This window comes from Rattus rattus, chromosome 1, assembly GCF_011064425.1.
Source record: "Rattus rattus isolate New Zealand chromosome 1, Rrattus_CSIRO_v1, whole genome shotgun sequence".
In the NCBI taxonomy this organism is placed as follows: Eukaryota; Metazoa; Chordata; class Mammalia; order Rodentia; family Muridae; genus Rattus; species Rattus rattus.
The window spans coordinates 51,984,950-52,008,080 of NC_046154.1; the positions used below are offsets into that span (position 1 = coordinate 51,984,950).

At 43.9% G+C, this 23,131-nt stretch overlaps 1 protein-coding gene across 2 annotated transcripts in view; it reads right to left on the minus strand.

Moving 5' to 3' along the window:
- Positions 1 to 23,131, minus strand: part of Pde4b (phosphodiesterase 4B) — a 535,922-nt gene that overhangs the window by 29,731 nt on the left and 483,060 nt on the right. For both annotated transcript variants that reach the window (XM_032901648.1, XM_032901656.1), the window contains one exon: positions 6,502 to 6,614. In XM_032901648.1, coding sequence (XP_032757539.1) covers positions 6,502 to 6,614 — 113 coding nt within the window. The remainder of the gene's footprint in view (positions 1 to 6,501; positions 6,615 to 23,131) is intronic.

The window sequence follows — 23,131 nt, forward strand, 5'->3', positions numbered from 1 at the left end:
GTTCTCCTGTCGCTGGCCAGAGTCACACAGTGGTGAAATTCTGTTTGAGATATTTGCTCTCTTAGGGAACTTGCAAGTGAGTTAACCAAAAGCCTGGGTGTATTGGGTCAGAATTCAGTAAAGGAACTGGCTCCTATACATACATACTGATGTAGAAATAATGTAGGTTAAGCAAAACACTACTAATCACATTTATTACAAAGTGCTAGCCTAGGAACTCTTTCATAAGAGTAGCATTTCAAAGGCCGAATCACACTCAAGGATACGACTATATTGTGCTGCAGGAAGAATGATTTAAACAACAATAAGACTGATGAGTTAAACGTTTCCTTTCATCTCTGAAGAGAATGACCTAAGAAAGCCCTGAAACCAGCCCAGGTAGCTCGACAGAGGTGGGAATGCTCCATTTTACAGCCAAGTTACAGGCAATGGGAAGGACGTCCTTTTATTTGGGGGAGGGAGGCAGAAGGGGGCTAGTTGGTGTAAAAAGGAATTTAGAAGTGGACCACAGCTTCAAAGCCAAGTTTACTGTTTTATTTTAAGCGAATTTCGGGAAAATAAAGAAAGCTGCACACACCCCCCAAGAAGCCAAGGATGTGTCTGACACTGACAGACACATCTGACAATTCCATTTTCCTAAGCGGCCATCCACTATCACTATGATAGTTTCCCACTTGCCTGTGTTAGAAGGACTGTTTTTCAGCCCAAACTGAATCTGAAATTAATGGCTAGGTTAGAGGACAAGAAACACATTAGAAATCTGAACCAGACCTAGCCAATAAGGATAAGACCTCCAACCAAACGTTACAAAGTTCATGGTGAAGGATCACTAAGCACCTCTACCCTTCCATTTTATTGTCCTGTTGGGATCCTGACCATGATCCCTGATACTCTTCCAGCCCCATCAGCTCTAAAGCCTCATGTGTATTAGGCAAGCATACTACCATTGGGCCATATCCTCAGCACTAAGAATTAAAACCTCTTGAGAGACAGAGCCCACGCGTGCACATGCGCACGAGTATCAGTGTTCTAATTAGGGTTGGATCTTAGAGCCCCATGCATGGTTGCAAGGACTCTACTAATAAACTATATTTCCAGGCAAGGTGATTTTATTCAAGCTAATCAAGTTATTTCTGCTAAATGCCACTTTAACCACCCCTAGACACTGCCTATTTCAGAGTCTGTATATTCACAAAGGAACATGGGTAAAGGACTTAGTAGGCCAAGTATCTGCATGTAGCCATCTACCCCTGTGTGAGAGACATTGGCTATCCACCAACATAAATTCGAGACCTGAAGTAACCTCAAAAAAATCTATTCCAACTACTTTGTTTTATAATAAGGAAATGAAAAGATTCTTAAACGATTCAATTGCTCTGGAAAATCTTCCCAGTAAAGGTAGACCTAGAATGCGAACTCGTGGCTTACGTTCATGCTCTTTCACTTTAAGCTGAGCCAGTAAAGAGAGAAAACTGGGTCAGAGAATGCACACCTCCCCTCCTGCTGCTCAGAACCAATGCTCACTCTATGTTTTAGAGCAAGATCATCTCTAACGTTTGTCGGGGTGCATGCATAAGCCTGAATGCTTAACACTACAACTTAAGCTATCTCCCAAACTGCTAACTTGATAGATGGCTCACCTCAGTCTAGAAGGTCAACTAGAGCTTAGCCTCCCTCAACTTAGATTATATCCTGCTCTCTACTTGTTTCCCCACTCAGGGTCTCACAGGCAAGCTTGTGTGAGCTCTCTGCCACAGCCTACTTGTCCACGCTGCCCACTTTCTCCCCAGTCCTGTGTTGCTGCTTCGTGGCTGTGCCTGGGGCCTCAGCATGTGTACTTGTGTGTGAGCACATCCACACAGAGGCCCTTGGGAGAGGGGTAAGAGCCACGTGAGCAGAGAATGAGGAGTCTGGCCATAGGCGTGGTGAGGTTTAGTAGGGAACACATGTATTTCTTTGGTTTAATGAAGCCCTTCTGCATAGCTGGAGGAAACCATACTAAGGCTCCCTTCAAGCCTAGGGACCAGTAAAAGACCCCTCTGTGTTAAGGGAATCCCCTCTCTCACCATTATCATCAATTAATCCTTCAAAAACCTGCTCCCCTTCTCCTGATAGAGCTCCATGCATCTATTGGCCAATGAGATCTATTTCCTTTCAATTCTGTTAGGCCCAGTGTTTGCCATAGTTACTGATTGGTTGTTCAGGGGTTCAGAGAGTTGACTCCCTCAACTTTAGAGCACTCGCCTTGCCTTGGTCACCATTATCTTCCAGCATTACACATTCAGGGTTACTAGTGCCTTCGGGCTGGTAGAATTCAGTGACTTGAGCCCCTCCCTTCCAAGAGCCCAGGCAATTAGCTGCTACAGGTCCTCAGAGTAGAGCTGGAAAAATAAGCCTGGGCAGCCAGGAGGGCTCCCTTCTCCAGTGATGGTATCTGGATGTGATTTCAGGATGCCCCAAGAAAGTGCCATTTATCTCCCATTCCCAGCTGGAATGGGGGGTTCCTCAGCAAACATTTACTCCAGTACTCTATTCCAGCTCTTTAGTCCAAAGGAAACGTTGGTATCCGAGACTGTACTTTCCAATTTCAGAACACCCAATGTCATCATCTGGGTCCAAATCTGTCCCAGGCAAAGCCAATAGAGAAAGAAAAACGTGCCCCGCCTCCCACTCCTCCCCCAAGCAGGGTGTTTGGAGGGTATCTGGGACTGTGACTAATCATTTGAATATAGCTGCATTTGAAAACACAGTATGCTTATCTTTCTACATTCACTATACCAGGTACTAATAAGCCTTTTGATGCTTTTTCACCTGAAAATCCTGGATGAGAGACTATGCTTCTGGGTCCAAAGTGGGCAGGAACACCTCCCATCCCTTCCCAGTCCCTCCCCACCTCCCTAGGATTGATTGTTCTGGGCCCATCCTTCCTCAGTCACTGTTGTTGCAACCCTGTACTTCTCTGACTGCGTCGGTCAGGAAGGCGACAGGAAATTCTAGTCACCCTCACAGCAGCTGTGCCATTCCTCCTATCCTCCTCTGATGACGTGGGTTGGCTTTGGTGACAGGAGATCAGGAACTGAGCCATAGCGAAGGTCGGAAAGAGAGGTCACTGTTTGTGCTGCGCTGGGACTGGGGATCCCTGTGGGGCTGTTTGCTTTCTTCCTTTCTATACTGTTTCTCTTTCCGTTCCTCTTTTTTTGGGCAGAGCTCAGGCATCCTGTTTTCAAAACAGCAGGCTGGTTTTTTGGCACTTGAACTCACGCTCTAACGCGTTTTGCTGAAGGAGAAGACAATCCTTCCAGGTGAGGAGAGGTGACCAAACTCGAAACAATCATTCATGTACAAATCTAAGAGGGAAGGGCAGACAAGCCTAACGTCTAACTTGGACTGCTCCCTGAGGGGGCCAGGCCTTCTTCCCAGCACCAGAAGCCGTACCCTGGTCCTTCAGGCTCCTGCTCACCTGCTCCATCTTCTTGCCGTTTTTATTTATTTTTTCTTTAAGTTTGAAAAGAAAATAGTTTTAAAACACTAATTCATCTGGCTGCAAGTGTCTGTGAAATTTTGAAACTCCACTTGGCCTATTGCTAGTATTCTAATATTCAAGGATCAAGAAAACAGAGGCAAAGGAAAAGACTGTTTTTGTTAGGTGCAGGAGCAGTTCCTGTCCACCTGCCTGGAGAAGCCCAGGAAAAATCAGCTGCTCCTTTGAATTCTCTCTATTTCTTTAGGCCCCCAGATGGGTCAAGGAGAATCATAAATAAACAAGGAAGCACTGCCCTGTCCAGGTGTAAAAAACTCCAAAGGCCATTTGTGTTCCCCCTACCAGACAGGCAATTCTTCACCTTTTCCACAGACTGGCACCTATGTTACCAAGTAACACTCCCTTCACAGGACAGAGGCTCTGCCATCTGCACTCTGGAGTTAAGTTCAGACTTTGTAAACAATAGCCTTCGGGTCACCTCTGAAACACAAGTAGGGACACAGATTTGGTTTTGCAACAATGTAGTAGGTGTGTTGGTAGGGATCACCCACTGGATTCCTACTTCCTGGCCGGCACTTTACTAAGCACTTTGGGTACAGTAAACCTGGAGAGATGAGACCCACTCTTCTACTGTAAAACTGAGTCTCTGGACAGTTAAGTACGTTCATATAAAATGGCTAGCAGGGGAGACTGGCAGAAGTTAAACCACGACTCGCCAGGTCCAAAGCTTTGCAATCTTCTGCCTTTTCTAAAGTGCTTTCTTTACCCTCCCTTTCAGCTCTCGAATTCAGCTTTGATAAGCCTCCTTTGTTCAGTAAGAGTAAGCAAAATACTACCAAATTTGGCTACTTAGTGGTAGCAAAGAGGACATTTCCAGCTACGCAGAACTCTCAAATAATTCCAGCATTTTAATTTTAATGTAGAGTGAAATATTTATTGTGCATAACTTGGTCTCACTTTCCCAGATAACTTTTCTCTGGTGGTCACAATATATTGTCGTTGTGTTGTTGAACTATGTACACTACACCCTTGGTGTTGTGCTCAGTATCGTCCAAGACAACCATCTGGTCAACAATGAAGGGAACAGCCGAGTGGAGAGATCTCTTTAAAAACGCTATTCTCCTATTCACCCTCTGTATAACTGCTTGGCCTGCCACCTTCCCACTGGGGACCTTGCTAACAGGTGAGGCAGCATGCTTCTGCTTCAGCTAACAGTGCATGGCATCCCTTCAGGGTTAGCTCTGTTCAACCTCTCATTGCTTCCTTTCTCGGACAACCATCAGGGAGGAGTGGAAACTTGAGGGACCGAGAATCCCTGGTCTCAATCACTTTTAATAACTTTGCAAGATAGGCAGCGGACAAGGCCACCACCCTAGGCACACACATGGCACGCAAACTAATGGGAATGTGAAGATTGTCTGCTCTTGTTCTCCTCTGGCTAGTCCCTTGCTTTACCTCGGTGACTCTAGAGATTCACGTCCCTCACAGTGAAAATGTCACCACAGAGTTTGAGATCCACAGGTTGCATCAAACATCACGGAATAAGAGACAATGCAACAGATGCTGACGCCGAGAGGCAGGCAAAGCCCCTGCAAAACGTTCTGTGTAAATCCTGGAATGATTTGGAGAAGTTACACAGTGAAGCCCCCAGCATGGGGAAGCAGCTGGGTTTTACATCAACCTGGAAAGTCCCAGCTCGAGAGAAGTCAGAAAATACTAGTTAAAACCCCAGTGCGTCCTCTTTCCTTACTCCCCACCGCAATGAACTCTGAGCTAACTAACATTTCAGACACGGCTCACTTCTGCTTGGTTACTAATCACTCCATGAAAAAGTTTCAGAGTAAGAAGGACCCTGCTACCACCACACACACACCCCGGCACCTAAGGATGCCCTGTTGCCTCTACCATGCTGCTCTGAAGAGGAGCCAGCAAGCTCTGTTCCAAAATGATGCTTTTTTCAGGGGAAGGAAGGGGGAAAGTTCAGTCAGGAACGCACCTTGGGCTGAAAGGGTAGGTGGGGTACAATGTCTCTTCCAATCTCAGAAATGTAGGACAACAGCACAATACCTCAAGCTAGAGAGCCTTGTAGAGAGCCTTGTAGAGAGCCTTGAAGGTATACTCTGTGAGCTGCAGGAGAAGCAAGGCTTCCCTTTCAAGTACACCTATGTAGATACATATATCACTTCATAACTTCTGCCACACACACAGAGAGACACACACACCTGCACACAGACACAGACGCTTGTACACACACACTCACACACACCCTTCTACACACACACACACAGTCAAAATCTGCATGAAAATGTGTAAACAAGCAGAAAACAACTAGCAACCACCCTCACTCTATAAATTAGCACTCTGTCCAGATGTTAATTAAACAAATGAGATAATGACAGATAATTAAAGCTCTTCAACACCAAGTTTTGTTTTGTTTTTCTGGGTATTGTAAATAAAGTCAGGCTGTTTTTTTTTTTCTTCTTTAGTATCGGTGGATTTTAATTTTAAATGATTTTCACCCTTAAAATTAGGAAAAACAAAACAAAACTTAGAAGGCAAAGTATATTGTTTCCTTCTTTCTTCTTCTTCTTCTTCTTTTTAAGTCTCACACCATGTCAGCATCACAAAGGAAGTGTAATAAATACCCAAATGCCCTTATTCACAGCAAGAAATTGTCAGACTTGAAGGAAATTTGTGTTCTCATAAAAAAAAGTGATGGACCTACTTTCTGGTCGAACACGTGTCTACTGATCCGATCAGAATGTGGCAAGACTCGGGCAGATTTTAGTTTTCTACAAACAATTATATTTTTTAAAGGAATGCAGATATCTCTAACTTAAACTCGATAATGCACAAATTCGGAAATTTGGGTTTTTTTGGACATTAACACGGACTAAGAAATTTCGGCTTACTGTGTTAGCAAGGCACAAGCAAAGAAAGTGCCACACTTGGACCAAGTCAACCAGAGAGGAGCTGCTGCCGGGCGCTCCAGTTGTAGTTAGAGAAAGCGGTGTCCTTACCTTGTTTGAAGCCATCTCGCTGACAGAGCGGTAGGTCTGGATGGTCTCTAGCTGGTCTAGGCACCAGTCTAGTTCCTCCAGCGTCTCCATTGCTAGTTTCTGATATGATTCTTCTGCAAACAAACACACAGACAGGTAGTTAGGCTGCAGCGGCTGCAGGCTGGCCATAGCCGAGTCTCCTCCGCCTCGGCTGCTCCCGGCGCCACTGACGGTGCCCCCTTGCTCCTTCATTGTTTGCTTGCCGACTCCTTGCTTCCAAGCTCTTTCTGGTGCTCTGCCCGGGAGGGGGAGTGGCTGGTGCCAAGTTTTCACCCCCTCGCCGGGATGAGGTGTCAGTGATCTACCAAGAAACTTCCTCAGAGGAAGAAGGCGGGAACCTGCGCCCAGACGCTCATCTGCATAACTGTGCCCTAAAACTCAGGGCAGAGCAGAGTTTTCTCAGGCTACTTCTGCCTTAGTCATCCCGGGGCTGTGGGGTGTGTGATGTCATTTCTGAGTGTTTGCAGTCCGGAGGAGAAATGAGGGAGGCTTTCCCCTCTCTTTGCTTTTCTTCTAAATGAAACCAGCTCCCTATGGCCATGTGGGGGGGACTGTTTGGCTCTTCTGTTCTCAGGCAGGGCAGTCATTCATTCTGGGGGAAAATGCTTCAGGTGGCCACTGTGAGCTCTCAGAAACACTGACCCGGACAAGACCGAGACAGACTATTCCTTTCTCTTCATGGATTCTCTCCCTTAACCTAGAGGTAAAATGAGGTCTCCCGATGATAAGACTCCAGTCTAGAGAAGCTGTCTGGAGTTTTACGTGAACATGTTTATTGGCCTGGGAGTCTTGTGGCTCTTGTTATAATAAACAAAGCCAAGACTTCCCTTCTGGTCGTGCCAGGGTCACAGGGAAACTCTGAACCGGACTTTCAGGTGGAGGCAGATTCGAGGAGTCTTTTGCGTTGATGCTAGGGGGTCTTCTTTATTAATTGCTTTCTGAGAAATTCTCAAACTGCTCCATACAAAACAAAAGTCCCCACAAAAAAACCCAACCAAATTAATAAACTAACAACCCCCCCCAATAAACCAGTGCATTTAAGATCATATATCTGTCTGTGACTGGAACACTATTTTCCACTTCCCAGGACATGTCATTCTATCATAGCCAACCGTTTGTGGGTCCCAATAAATACCTCAGGTTATTGACTTAAGACCTAGGTTAATAAACACTGAATTCATGTTATAATTTTAGGTGAATTAATGAAGCTTCAGATATATAAAGCAGGCAGATTCCCCACTTCGACTGAGGAACAGCAGCTAATTACCACACATTCCAGAACATAAGTATACAACAGATACAGCAGTCCTGCCCGCTTTAGCATGCTTATACAGTGGTTTCAAACATGTTTACAGAGAAGCCTCAGTGAGGCCACACATCCTTTCCTATCGCACAAAGGCTTTTGTGTGTGTGGCATCAAATACTTGACGCAGAAAGAGGAAGAAATACAGTGTGATCCCAGGGAAACAGAGTGGCCTGTCCATGGAGGCACACTTCACAGAATGAGGAATTTGTTTATCCATGCACACACTTCAGGGTAAAAGAGGGGTTAAAACCCAACATCCTGTATGTCATACTTGAAAACCCACAAAACCACCGGAGGTGGCTTCCTCCGCCTTCTTTTCCACGATCCTCAACGCACAGACAAGAATTTAGGTGTTTTCAATAAAACTCATTTCAAGCCAGTTTTGCACATACCTTCCTCTCTTCCTCTTCACCTTTGCAATGCTGTCTTAACTCCAAGATTCTCTCTCTCTCTCTCTCTCTCTCTCTCTCTCTCTCTCTCTCTCTCTCTCCACCCCTGCCTGTGTCCCAGAGCACCCCTTCCTCCCCTGTTTCCTAAGAACACTTCTTCAAGAAAGCTTTGCCTAAAAGGACAGAACCCTCCCACCCTACTCCCAGCCTCTAATAAAAGAAAAAGTCCAACCACTTCCCAGCTGCTTGGGCTTCCCTGCCTTGGTGCCTTTCCCCATCACCACCTGCAGCCTCTGTAGCTGGGACCAGACTTTCAGCGGGGCAGCCAGAAGGGGAGGAGTTTGCTCAAAGCTGTTGGAATCAGCAGATATGCAAAATGACTGTAAGATAAAATAGCACAAGGCTCATTCCTCCATGAAGAGGAAGAAGAGGTCTGATTTCCACTCCAGCTTCACGTAGGAATTACAGAATTGTGCCAGCAGAAGCACTCCAAAAAGCCAGCCTCTTCAGAGATAGACCCCAGCCCCTGAGCACTGCGAGAGGTATGTGTGCGGGGTTGCCACTGCAATAGGTGCATCTGTGGATGCTTGTGTCTGGCTAACACACCTCGTGGCATCTTGCGCCTTTGTCTTTTCCTCTTCAGGCCCAGGCCAACCACAATATTTTTTTTCAAAAGCAGACTGCTCCACATAAAATTCTGTTAAACTGGTCACTTTCCAAATTCTTTCCCCCTCATAATAGCTGTTTATTTTTTATTAAAATATTTTTATGGATCTTTTTGTAACTTCACAGTTGTCTCCATACATATATTTTCCAAATTCTTATCTTGGAGTCAAGACTTCATTCCCTGCTTATCACAACTAAGGCAGAGGACACAGATACAAGTGAGAGGGAGGGACGTCCTCACCTCACTGGTTACTCAGGGTTGTAGCTAGTTCAGCACTAACACTTGCTACTCAGGGTTTTAAGTAGCTGGGCACTGGCCTCCAGCTTGTAGCTTTGTAGCCCTGGAGCCATAATAGCCAGTGGTGAGACCCTAGGAGACATTCAGAGGCCACCTTGACAAATGGGGATAAAAAAGTCTGCCCAAGCTGTTTTGCAGAGCCTTGGCATTTGGAGTCAGGAGAGCTTACATGCAGTGTGGTGAGGAAACGCCATTGCTGCAGCAAGAACCAGGCAGACCAGCTTTCTCTTTGAACACTTACTGTGTGATTCTAGACTGCCATGTCCAACAACTGTAAAAGGAGGATATGAGTATTCAAGTTATAAAGAGAAAAGGTGAGAGGGTAGGGCTAGATAGTGCTTTCTAAAGAGTCCGGTGCTCAGTAGAAAGGTGGGCAGGAAGGGGCAGCACTTAGTACTGGCAAGCGAAGAAACCCAAAGGCCCAGCATGGAGGACAGTGGGAGGAGGAGGAAGAGGAAGAGAGAGCAGGACTGTCCTTTCAGGGAGAGGTTTTTCAGTAAAGATCTGCAATACATTTTTCAGAGCCTGCGGCAAAATAGAAGTGTAAGGCTTCTGGATCAAAACCCAGCAGAGAGGTAGAGCGTCGTGTTTTCCTTCCTTCTGGATTCTCTGTCCTCCCCATCCCCACCCCCAACAAGTTCTTATTTTAAAATGCTTTAAGATGAACAGAAAAAATCTCAAAGATCATAGAGTGCCTGCATCCTTGCATTTACTTTCCTCGAATTGCTAACATTCTACGTTATTTGGATGCCTTTGACTCAATTAGCAAATGGCTTGGTGAGTGTCACTTAATGACATGTTCTTTCAGGCATAGAAGTACCAAGAGGGAGGACAGGTCCTTCAATAGACTTGAAATGATGCTCACTCTGACTGAAGGTGTGCACACAGATCCCCAGCTACTGGCAACCCTTCCTACAGCAGGTTTTTGTGCTATGCCTGAACTGGGAAAAGCGAGACAAGCATTTTCCCACAGCACAGGACTCTTTGACTTACAGATAAAGTCCTAAGGGTACTACTATCTCTTCCCTGGGACCTGCTGCTTACTGAGGTCAAAGGTTATGCTGATTGACACAAACTAGTCACTTGGAAAGAAGGAGCCCTCATTGAGAAAATTCATCCATCAGACTGCTGTGCGGACATTTTCTTGATTAATGATTGATGGTGCACCTACCAGTGGCGGTAGGTGGTCCTAGGCTGTATAAAAGAAAGCTGAGAGAGCCATGGGGAGCAAGGTCGTCAGCAGCATTCCATCATGCTCTGCTTGAGTTCCTGCCTCCAGGTTCCTTCTGTGCTTGAGTTCCTGTCTTAGAGTCCCTCAGTGATGGACTGTGATCACTTGGAGCCGAATAAACCCTTACCTCCCCAAGTGGTTTTGTTCACAGCCTTTATCACAACAATAGGAAGCCTACTAGAACAGTGATAAACAAGATGTTTGTCACATGGAGACACTGGCTCTGTTCGCCACTTGCCAACCCAGAGCAAGGACGGCTTTTAACTATACCCCACCATAAAACTTTGCACAGCACACTCACCACACTCAGATCCTTCTTGTGCCTGTACCCAGCCTCTGTTGGAGATGGTGGGACACAGTATTCATAGGTGATGAGAAGAAGGATGTTGGATGTTTTCTGGGATGCCAGAGGTTAGAGGAAGAGAGTGGTTGAGAAAATAGGGATGGGGATGTAACTCAGCGATAGCATAATTGCTTGATGACATGGATCCTTGTTTAATCCTTAGAACTGCAAAGAGCAAGCAGGCAGGCAGGCAGGCAAGCAAAAATTCCAAAACAGCTACCAAACAGAGAAAAGTTTTGAGAACCTCTCTAGGGAGACAGACTAATAGCCAAATTCATTTGCAATACACAAGTTCCAAGATAAACTATGAGCTTTGAGGCAGCAAATACGGTCTCTTTTGTGCACAGGGCTCTATGAAACTACACAGGTTATATTTCCAGAAAGTTGCCCTGTTCCTGCCACGCATAAGATGGTCCTGGAGGAAGCAAAGCTGTCACTACAGAAGCAAGTCTTGGTGGGAGGGGCTGAGAATGGGGACTGCAAGCATGAACGCTGGTATCGGGAAGCCTAGCATTGAAAGAGAAGCCACAGGGAAAGCCCACCTTCTTTCTTCTTAGTCCTGCAAGAACGGCTGAGGAAGCTTTCCTTTCTTCAATAGGAAAGTAGGCAATGCATTTGATGAATGGGCAAAGGTTATAATTAATATTAATCTTGTAATGATATATTGTATTCAAATAGCTCTTTTCTTGAGAGAGCTCCACAGTGTTCATTAATCCTTGCAACACCTCTGTGTGACAGACAAGAGGGTATGATTGATCTTTATTAAGGCTAGAGCCAGGGAAAAAGTCAGAGGTTAAATCATCCGAGACAATAGTATCTTCTAGATTCCTGGCAGGACTGTATTTTCTCGATGCTAAAGAGGATTCAGTTAGAGCTGAGAAGCACCCTTATGCCTGAAAATGCTGCATTTAAAGTAACAGCTGACCAGATCTTTTCTCCTTAACATTGCATAATTGCTTTCCTAAATGTTGTCAGTCCTGAGTCTCCTCTTCCCTTTTTGGTCCATCTAACGTAGCTCTTAGCAGAAGGAGGCTGTGCAATACTTCCTCAGAAGGCCTGGTATGATGCTCACATTCATCTCGCTGCAGTGGCTGACCTCAGGCCAGTTGCCCAAGGTCTTCGAAACTGAATTTCTTCACATGTAAAGTGAGGTCAAGCAAATTACCCGGCTCTCATTGGGAATGTAAAATAGGAGAATGCATGCAAAAGCAGGTCATGTACCTTTAATTATCATATTTTTTTGCAAATATCTCCTTTTTATTTCAGATGGGCTGCAGGATCATTATAGATAATTAGGAACTGGCAAAGGAAGAAAAGTAGACATGATACAGGTCTTGGTGGTAAACCCCCATTAGTAACATCATAGTGCAAACTTTTTCATTTACATGTTGGTGTTTACATACAATGTCTATACATCAAACTAAGTCACAATGTATACAATGTATAGACTTCTGAATAACCTTCTTTGGTTCAGCCAATGCTCTTCCCCATTTTCCCCTGTTTTTTTATACATTTTCAGCTTGTCTACTATTTGGGATCATAGTCTAAATTCCCCAGTGTTTTCATTCTAATCCAGAGACAATGTGGTGTGTGTGTGTGTGTGTGTGTGTGTGTGGGTGTGTGTGTGTGTGTGTGTGTGTGTGTGTGGTGGTGGTGGTGGTGGTGGTGGTGGTGGTGGTGGGGAATGTGTATATTGGGAGGATGGTATAGAAGGATGACCCAGAGAAGAGTCATGGTGGGAAGGGGTTATTAGAAAGCTCTGAGTACTCTCGTACAACCAGCTCCTCCTAATCAGAGCACACGCAGTAAATAGGAACAAAGTTGGTGACCTGGCTGGAAGCAGACTTCAGCTCCCTAAAACCTGACGCTGTAACGTATGAAGCTCAGTGTGATCTTTTTACACCCTGACTTTATGGAGGCGGGGACAGACGCTCCCCCAACAGCATTGATGCCTTCTAAACAGAAACTTTCCACTGGAGACAAATGAGGAAGTTGGAGTTCAGAGAGGTAAGTGTTCTGCCCTAACAAACGCACAAGACTGGGAAGTGAAAACATCACAAGATACCTCAAATATAAACTTCCCTTCAAATTAAATGTTATCTAAATGCTGCTTTAGCACAGCTTCATTTATATCAGGAACATGTCTGCTAAGTCGCTCCCTGTTTGCCACATACAGAACATAGAAAGGAAATGAAAATATTTTTCCCTTGTAAGTCTCATGTAATTGGATTGTCTTCTCATGAAAAGGTGGCAACTGTTTGCGTAGTTATTTTTATGGGTCAAATCATTTAGAGCAATTACCACATGAGACATGGAGGGTAAATTTCCTAAAAATATATATTATATTATTATACATTAATTATATAATATATACATAAAAATTGTGTTAATAATATATTGTTAATATTATATATTAAGTAATATGATATATGTACGGTTAAAAAACAGTTACCAAAAGACTTGAAATAGAGTATAATACAATTTATATAAAGTGCTAAAGGAAGAAGCAAAAATGAACCTATGATTCAAGAGGTAAATGATCTTGGGGGGGGGCATGTTCATGGCCATAACTGATTGCTTTCATGGGTCTATGCTGCCATAATGGGCTCAAGCATGCCTGTGGGCTGGCTACATGAATCTGATCATTTTGGGAAAGTTTGTGTCTTCTCTCATGATTTGTTTCTTTTTGACATTTTGTGTAAGTTTTCTTTCAACAAAGTCCCATTTAAAGAGAGTCTAGTCCAAAGCAAATGTAATCACCCCTCCCAATAAAAACCAAGAGCAGGATTTCTTCAAAGGAAGCATCTGAACTGGGGCTTCTGGAGGTCGCACCCAGCTGGGCGACGTCAGCCAAGCAGCGCGCTTTCTCTGGGATGCTCTTAGTCACGTGACTTCAGCAGTACTCGTGGGAGATGGACCGTGCCTCGTCTGCATCCTGCCTCAAGCACTTGCAAGCCACGTGTTCTGAGACGAAAAGATTACCCTCGCCCTCCAGCATCCCCAGCTTTTCCACCTTTTTGGGGGGCATCAACCAGTTGTGAGGATTAAGCAAACAACACATGCCAAAAACATCTGGAGAACTTTTTCTAATTTTTTTTCCTGCAACTTTTTGGTCTTCAACTTCCTGAGGATACATTGATGTGGTTCATAGCTAAGTCATGTAGAGAAACAGTTTGGTTCTAGGGAAAGGATCACAGGTGAGAGTGGCTTCAAATGCCCCTTTAAGCTGGGTTACTTCAGGAAAATGCCTTCTTGATATTCTCTTTATTGGCTTTCCAACTAATCCTACCGACATACCAGAGCAATGGTTTATGAGATACTGAGAATTAAATATGAAACTGTTAACTCATTCATTCATTCATTCATTCATTCATCACAAGTACACTGAACACCTACTATGTGCCAGGTCTGCTCCTGGGTGCCATGCTGACTATAACACTGAGTAAACCCCCTTTACTCAAACTGTCCTTGGTGTTGAATGATAAAAACCCCCTTGCTAATCTCCTAATGGTAAGTGTATGCATTTAGATGCCTTACCAGCACCCTTTCCACTGTTCCTAAGAAGTGAGAGGTATACATTTGTTAGATTCTTTGCATCCAGGTTATGACCCTAATTTTATGCACAAGCTTCTAGCCCTGTAGATGTCCTAAGTCTGGGTGCCTTGAGGGATGCTAAGTACCTCAACATGAGCATGCTTATTTCATTCTCATGTTCTTCTCCATAGGTATAATAAATACTTGAAATATGTAATATAGCCTTATCCACATGGAGATAAGGTTTATTGTTTAAATAGGTTGATGCTATTGTCCTGTTGATTTGGTGTTCTTCATTATGATTTTGTCCCTTGCAGTTAATAGCATCCTTTTTTCCTATCAAGCTGTGGTGCCCAAAGCTGTGGGCTTAATTTTGATGGATAGTTGATGAAATGCACTCATGTTGGAATACAACATCTCAGGAAAGCATGTGTAGAATGCTCTTAGAACAAAGGGAACACTTACATGCTCTGTAATGCAACTCTTCCAAAGGCACAATTTATAAGCCGTAGGTGGGCTTTCTGCAGGCTAGTCTTTGCTCATGTGTCCTTATAAATATGGAATATCTGCAATTGCTTATGACAGGGACTTCGCCCTGGGTGGATTCGCTTCACAGCCCTCAAGGGAAATAACAGTAGAAAGTAGGTCATTTTGATGCCGCCGTCTTTAACAACTCCTCAAGATGCCAAGTTACCAATCTCCAATTGCAACTAGCCCTTGTGTATAGAACTTGACAGTTTACTGGCCACTTTCCCTTGCGTGCCTCATTTTTTCCCTTGAAAAATAAACCCAATGGGACAGAATGGTGATGATGATGTGTAGTTTCTGTGATGCACTTGAGAAAACTGAGGCTTGTCCCGTGTTCACTCCGTGCACTGAAATGAGAGAGAGAGGGGTAGAGGGAGGAGAGAGGGAATGTACAAAGAGAACCTCGGTTCTCTTGAAGACCTATGATTTTTTTCTTTTACTAAGCCACCAGCCCTGTTATACACACAGGGTCACTTGCAGTTAGTCCTCCTTGGAGGCACACAGAGAGAGGAAAGCTAGGTCCCTGCTATGCCAGCTGGTAGCTCTGTTCCTCTTGGTTCTTTTCCCACCCCCCTTTACAGCCATCATCCTAACTGAAAAATCTGCTCGTGTGCTGACTCTGTTGGGCATTTGATTGCTAATGAACATTCGTATTTGTCCAATCACACACACACACACACAAACAAACATGCACCTCTGAAGTTAAAGGACACCAAAGGAAGTCAACTATTGGTGCTGGCTTATAACTTGGTCCTTGGGACCATACTGTTCTAGGGTGATGGTCGAGACTCATCTCTTATTATCAGTTAACCTTGGAAAAATTTCTTGAGTTCTGTGTGCCCATTTGGTTTCCTCACTCACACAATAAGAACAATAGCATCTGTTTATATGATGAATCTTAATTATGTGCAGTAGAACTAAGAGGTGGGACCTTTAGGACTTAAATATGTTATATGTGTAAAGCCCTCCTGAATAGGATTGGTGGCCTCACTAGAGGGCTGAAAGAACCTAGGCCTGTCCCTGCTTCCGGGGGGAGGACATATTTGTTGACCTCTGCAGAGGACTTTGTTGCTACAGGGTGTTACATTAAAGTGGAGAATATCTCTTCCTAGACAATAGACTTGCTGGGGCATTGATCTTGGACCCCAGCTTCCCAAATTGGAAGAAATAAAAGTCTATTACCCAGTTCAAATACTTAGTTCTAGCAACTGGTATAAAAACTAAAACATCCTTACTTTTTCATTGCTTATGCAAGGGATGGTGGTGGCTAGCACTGTAGAGAGCAGAATTGGTGATGCACAAAGATAAGTAGACTTGAGACATCTAACAGAGCAAACCTCCTGACTTCCAGTATGGTGGTGTTTGGTTGATGTTCAAAATGCAGCATCCCTTCACAGTTTCAGGTCCAGAGACATGACTTTTATCAAAATGTTCTGGGTTCCTTCAACCCAAACTAGTCCTATGCATAAGAATTTAATGAAAAGTCAGAGGTTAATGCGTTAATGTATGTACAGAAATCATTTTATGAAAGGCTTTTAATACCTTCCTAGTCATCTCATCTCCAGATCATTTTCATAAGATCATTTGGTAAACATAAAACTGAGAGAGCAGATAGGCAAGTTCTTTGAAAGACTATTTTCTTCAAGCCTGATGCTTTCAGCCTCACTGCTAAGAGACATGGTAGTCTAGGCTCCAGGTTTGGCCTGCCTGCAGTGGCTTTCCCAGCCTTGTCTACCTGGCTAATGGAAATTTGTCTTCCCAGATTTGGCCTGAAGCTATCTCTTCATGATTTTCTAAGCATTCTAGGTTGAATTAAAATCCCTTTCTTTAAGATCTCACAATTCATGCTGGCCACTGTTCTCAACTGGCCATATTTTACCCAATGTTTCTGCTCATATCATCCCTCTAGATGCTAACCCCTTAAGAGAGGAGGACATTGGTGGACTCGTTGACATGCCCAAACTATCAAAATATTAGCACATCCATTACTAAAGAGAGAGGAACCTTTGCTAATGAATATTACTGTAGACACAGCATTAATAATTCTTTTTCCTTGTCCTTTTAAAAAAAACTAGGCTACATGTAAGCCATGTTCTTTCTCAGTGATTTATTCAATATTACAAACAAGTAACGTGCTCTGAGTTTCTTTTGCACTCTTGCCTAGGTTTCTAGAGTAGCTAGGCTAAAACTGTGGGACATTCTGTCTGTCCACAGGACTTCTTCTAAATCACGTGAAGATTTTTAACTCTCTTAAACAACTATGTACAGCAAATCATTCGTAACTTTCCATGTATCAAATGTTACTAGAATATCAAGTGGCATTTTAAAAGGTGAGCAATATTCAGAAGGATCAGAGTTGGAGCTCAGGGATAAGGCAGGAAGGTAGGGGATGGTGAAGATGATGGGATTTGGGGAGCAGGAACAATGAAGCAAGTAAGGGAGCACGTGAAGAAGGGTGTGGTATTAGAAACGAGCCATCCCGTTCAGAGCAGCAGAGATGCCAGTGCTCCTTCCCTACAACGTTTGGCTTTGGGCAGAGTTGGACAAAGCTGCGGGAGTGATACAGTCACTGACAGAGCTTGCCTAGGAGAATGTTTTCTGCTAGACCAAGGAATCTGTGACTATTTGGCAGGCAACGTGGAGCCATTGAAAAGTGTGCAAGACAAAGAGTGGTGTGCAACGTGTTCTATAAATCTCTTAATCCGCTTTATAGCTGCCTAGTGCTGTGCCGTTATGGATTACTGTCTATGTGTCATCTTTTTAATCCGCATCACACCTTAGGAGAGCACTCTGGTTGTCCCTCGATCATAAAGAAAGAGACTGAAGCTTGGAGGGTTTCTGTGTCTCACCCCAAATCCCATAAACAGTAAGCATAGAACCCGGAGGCTTAATTCTAGGCCGCCTGGCTCCGACGTCTTCTGGTTTTCTATATGTAATGCACCTATAAGAAGAGAAACTGCTGCCTTGATTGTAGCGAGTTGTAAGAGTTATGTAACAAGGCAAAGGACACATGTGAGGTCGACTGTTATCAGAGATTACTAGTTGAAGCAAAAGGCAGGTGCTTAAGAAAGGCTGTAGCCTGAAATTAGGGTGCTCCAAATAGAATGTGAAGGGTTATTTATAAATTAACTTTAGCTTTATTTTTGTTTTTGAGAATATTTATTTTATTCTTAATTACATGTGTGTGAGTGTGCATATAGTTACACACTTGTGTGCACTTGTATGTGTGCCAGTACTCTTAGAGTCCAGAAGAGGGTATGTAATGTCATAGAGTTGGGGTTACAAGTGCTTGTGAGCCTCCCATTATGAGTGCTGGGAACTAGACTGCAATCCTAGTAGTACATGCTCTTAACCCCTGAGCCATCGCTCCAGGCCCCAGACCTTATTTTTAGAAGAAAAGAAATATCAAAGAGCAATAGATAGAAGAAGCTGGGTGTGTCTTGTTGAGTTCAAAGGTGGTTAGTGGGGAAGAAACCAATAGCTTTCTGATCTCACAAAACATTATTGGCTGAAACCTTTCATCTGGCTCTAGGACGGACTCTGTACACAGAGTTACCTTAGGTGACTTTAGGCAGGTAATTGTCCCTCCATGTACCACAAAGGGGAGAACTTTTCTCATACTGCTTAGAATCTGGGATTTCTGTGCCATCCAGTACGAGAGCTGGCACCCAGGGGTAGATACTGTGTTACTGAAACATGGACAGTCTGATATGAGTTGTGTTGCAGATATAACATCTTGTTTTGTATGAAAAAATTAAAGACAGTACCTGGTTATATTTCATCACAGGTTGAAACAATAGTATTTTAGATATAACAAGTAAAATACATTATTAAAATTTATCGTTCCCAAAAGCCTGAGAGATTGCTCAGTGCTTAAGAGAACTTGCCATTTTTGCAGAATACCTGGGCTCAGTTACTAGCAGCCACATGGTAACTTCAACTCTAGGGGAACTGGTGGCCCACTTTGACCTCTGAGAGTGCCAGGGATGCATAAGATACAGAAACATACGTCCAAGAAAACACTCATATACATAAACTAAAAGTAAATCTTTAAAAAACATGTACTTATTTCTTCTATGAGTTTGCTAGAGATTTTTAAGTTACCTGTGGGACTTTCATTGTATTTCTATTGGACCGTACTGTTCCAGAGCTTAAGACTCTAGCTAAAACCAGAATATTCCAAGGTCTACATTCATCCCAGCATAAATGCTTTCAAGGTAGTGCTAATAACAGTAAGGATTGTAGCTAACAGCAGTCAGTCAGTTTCTAGGCACTTTACATCCATTAGCCAGTTTAATCTTTATTATAATTTGATAAGCTGGATATTACCATATGTGTAATAGATAATTTTATTTTATAGACAAGAAACAGGGAAATTCAGTAACTTTCTCAAGGTCACAGACATAGTGGAGCTTCACTTTCAACTTACTAGGTCTGCCCCAGAGGAATCACAGAGGCTCTCATGGCTCTGTGCTGGACAAATCCCAAGGAGATCTTGTTTTTCCTATCATAAGTCAAGCAACGCTTGAGAAATTGTGTATATCAACTCATCTAACATCTGTGACAACCCCAGTAAACAGTAATTATCCATCTTTCATACTGAACAAACTGTAGCTCAGAAAGGCTGCACGGTTTGTCCAGTCAGTATAGGCTGGAATCCAGTTTCTAGTCCAGCCTAACTTCAAAACTGGTGCTTAGCACTGGACCAGTTTCTGAATTGCATGACAACCCCTTTGGGGTCATTTCGGGGCTAAGTTCCAGTGAGTGACTCTACTCTCAGACTGGCTCCTGGGTTTTCAAAATTATTGTAAGAGTCTCATCTGCACCCAAGCTTGGAGCTAAGCATCCCATCTGAGCCGACCATTTTAGACACCATTTTCCTGGGAGTTCTCTTTGGGGAACTAATGAAATTCAATTCTATTTTTTAACAACAGAAAAGAACCTGGGCATGGTGGCACATGCCTTTGGTCCCATTACTTAGGAGGCAGAGACAGGCAGATCTATGTGAGTTGGTTCCAAGTCTGGACTATTCAATGAGGCCCAAGGCAGCTAACAATACATAGAGAGACCCTGTCTCAAATAAGCCAAGCCAACTGATCAACCACAAACCCCACCATTTGTGTTAAGTAGTTTCGGTAAGAGCTGGCTATTCATCTCCACCACATCCCTGCCCTCCGATCCCATCATCCACCCCAGCACGGGGTGTGTAATGTTTCCATTAAGCAGAGGTAATCATAGATTTTAGAGATAAAACAGTCGGTCCTCTTGAAGACTTCCTCAGCTAACATCTAAGCACCTGGGATTTGTGTCTATGTGGGGGGTGGAGGTGGGGCTCAGAGGTGGTAGGTGCGAAGAAGGAACACCCAGCAGGAAATTTGGATCCTTCAAAGTGTTTGGGGCGGGTGGGAGTGGTATTCTAGATGAGCATGTAGAACTCCTGGGTGGGAACGTACACAGGACAAGCCAAGCACAAACAGGAGTTCTGTATGACAGTGTATTGGGGAACGGTTAACGGCATGCCTTTTGCAGCCTCTCTGCATAGACAAACAGCTGCTTTGTGACAGATTCAGAACTTGCGAGGAGATGTAAAATTAGGGCCCAGGTTTCATGGCAACCCAACTTGACACAATAGCAAACAAGAATAGTTTGAGAGTCAGAGGAAGCCAAGGCTGGGTATGTCACAGCTAACTGCTTTCTCCTTAGGCCACCGTCTCCTTATTTAGCAGTGCTTCCGTTCCTGCCCCGAGTTCCCCTGGTCCGTAAGCTACGTCACTTCACAGAACACAGTTCCAGACTTTAAGAAAAACAAAATTTTGTATCTCGGCAGTGGTTTTCCTGGCCTTTCTCCCTCCAAAGAAATTTCGTTCTGGTTTTCCCAGTTGATTCTTGGAGTCTGTAGCCATCAGCTGGGCCTGCCCCTTCTCGGTTTCCTCCGTTCTAATGCAGGGTCTGCCGCAGAATAATGCAGGGTCTGTTTCAATGTGATTAAAGATTTCAGTGTTTGCTTTAAACCAATATTTACCAGTAAAACCTGGCCAATGTAAATGTTCAGGCTAGGTAGAAAATACTGGCTTAAATCAATCTCCCCGGAACACAGACAGACAGATAGACAAGGACTTAGTGGGTATTTTGGATTTGGGCCTCTTTCTTTTTTTTCAGTTAGCTTCATACATACTGCTACTGAACGGGGTTTTAAAACAACTTTAAAAGAGAAAGTCTAGGTAATGCAATGCTAAAGTATTTAAAAGTAGTTTTCCTCATTGGCCAGTGTTAGAAGTTTATTATTTTTCCATGGTGTTGCTTCTGGCACTTGTCATGACACTGTCACATTATTTGATTTAAAAGCTCCCTTGAATGAGAAACAAATTGAGTTATTTGACACAGCAGTAAACTTAGAATGCTAATCATTTTTTAAATAGCTCGTACTCCAGTGTTACACACCCCACAGAAACAGAGTGGACAGACATTTTGAGATTGAGTCAGCTTTTCTGAGCTACAGCTTCATTTCTGCAAACTTTTACTTGATTCAGTTTCTTCATTGGCTGGATTTATTGAATGAGTGAGTTGTGGCTACACTCTGAATGAATGGATTGTAAGTGGTTGTAGTGTCGATTAGGAACTACTTAGCCTAGCCTTCCAGCCGAATGGAAAGCCCTCGCTGATACCCCATAGTCCAGGAGAAGATCACAGAAGGATGAGATGGAAGGAACGTCCCAGCCCAGTCCTCTTACACTGGGAATGTCATGGCTCCCATACTGCCCCTCTCCTGGGGGAGGGAATATGGGTTTGAGCTGGAGATGAATGAATGACTCATCTGTAGGAAAGGCCACCGAAATTGCTAGGGCCTTGAGGAGTGTCTGCTAAATAACAGGCACTTAATAAACAAATGCTTTCCTCGTATGCCGATAGATTAACTTAATGTAATTTGTAGGGCTGAGTATAGGATTTTCCAAATTTATGGGCAAAATCAATGTCTATGTCTACTGGTAATAAATCCATTTGTTGCTTCCTCTAATTCCAAATGTTAAAAGTCTATACGCCAAAGACTGAGGTACATTGAGGTATTACAAAAAGGGTGACATTCATCATTATAATCATCAGCCGAGGTGGTAATATTCATCCTCAATGAAAATTATTTGTAAAATAACCTGGTAAGGTAGATTTGCTGCCATTACAAATGACAGGTAGGTGGACAAGAAATGGTGAATGGGACAGGAAAGGATGGTCTAGGTATAAGGACCTCACAGTGGATGACAATGGGGAGAAAAAGAGCAAATGCTTCAGTGGGCAAAGGACTCAGGTTTGGCTACCCTCAAGGGTTATGTGGCCTGGGAGGGGCAGAGAACATAAATAGTCAGAGCATAATAACAAGACAGGTGGAGATACCCACAGGCAGAAGGGAAGGGCCCACATGAAGTGAAAAGCAGGGAGCAGACAGATTTCACATAGGACTTAGTGTTGAAGAAAAACAGGGCTGAAATGAGCAGAGCTGACTGGATTCAGTGAGTGCCGGGAGTGCATGCTCCTGAATAAAGAGAGGTGTGGGGAGAAGGGGAGCCCTGGACAGTTAGAACAGTGAACATATTTAAAGGGTTCTCACTGGGAAGGAGCAGGTTTTAGCAGTACCAGAAGACGCTCCTGCAGAGGCCCAGGGTGAGAGGCAGGCAGGTAGTAGAGGTGCTGATTCCAGGATAAAAGAAAATAGTTTTGGTCAAGGCCATGTTTGGAAGTGGGGGAAAAGTCTTTATAAGAGATGGGGAACACAAGAGAGGAGAGGGAGGTGGGTGACCAGTTGAAAGATGCCCGGACTACGTGACATGGCCTGATTCCCACAGAACCACAGGGTTGACAGTGAGTCTTCAGGGAATGGACAGAATGGATTGCCACAGAGGAGTACTGCACGCCTGGACACATTCACTCCTTCTGATTGGCTCCTGGAGAAACGTCAGCAAATGTTTACAGATGATCTCAGCACCTCTTGCTCTCTCTGCATTTCATCAGCCTCCCGTGGCCGCACACTGGGAGGAAAGCTACGAGGGATAACGTGTGTGGTGATTTCCAACTCTGCAGGACACACACTTAATGTGGGAGGATCCTCTCTCCTCAGAATCCATAAGCAACCACACCAGTCCTCCCAGGTGGAAAAGATTATTAAAACCAAATGGCCCTTAGAGGCCAGCCATATTTTATCCAACCCTTTGCTTCCCAGATGGTAACACACAGACCGAGAGAAGAGACCTAATATCCACCAAAAGTACAACCATTCTGTCTACAGAACAGAAGAAACTTAGTTCTC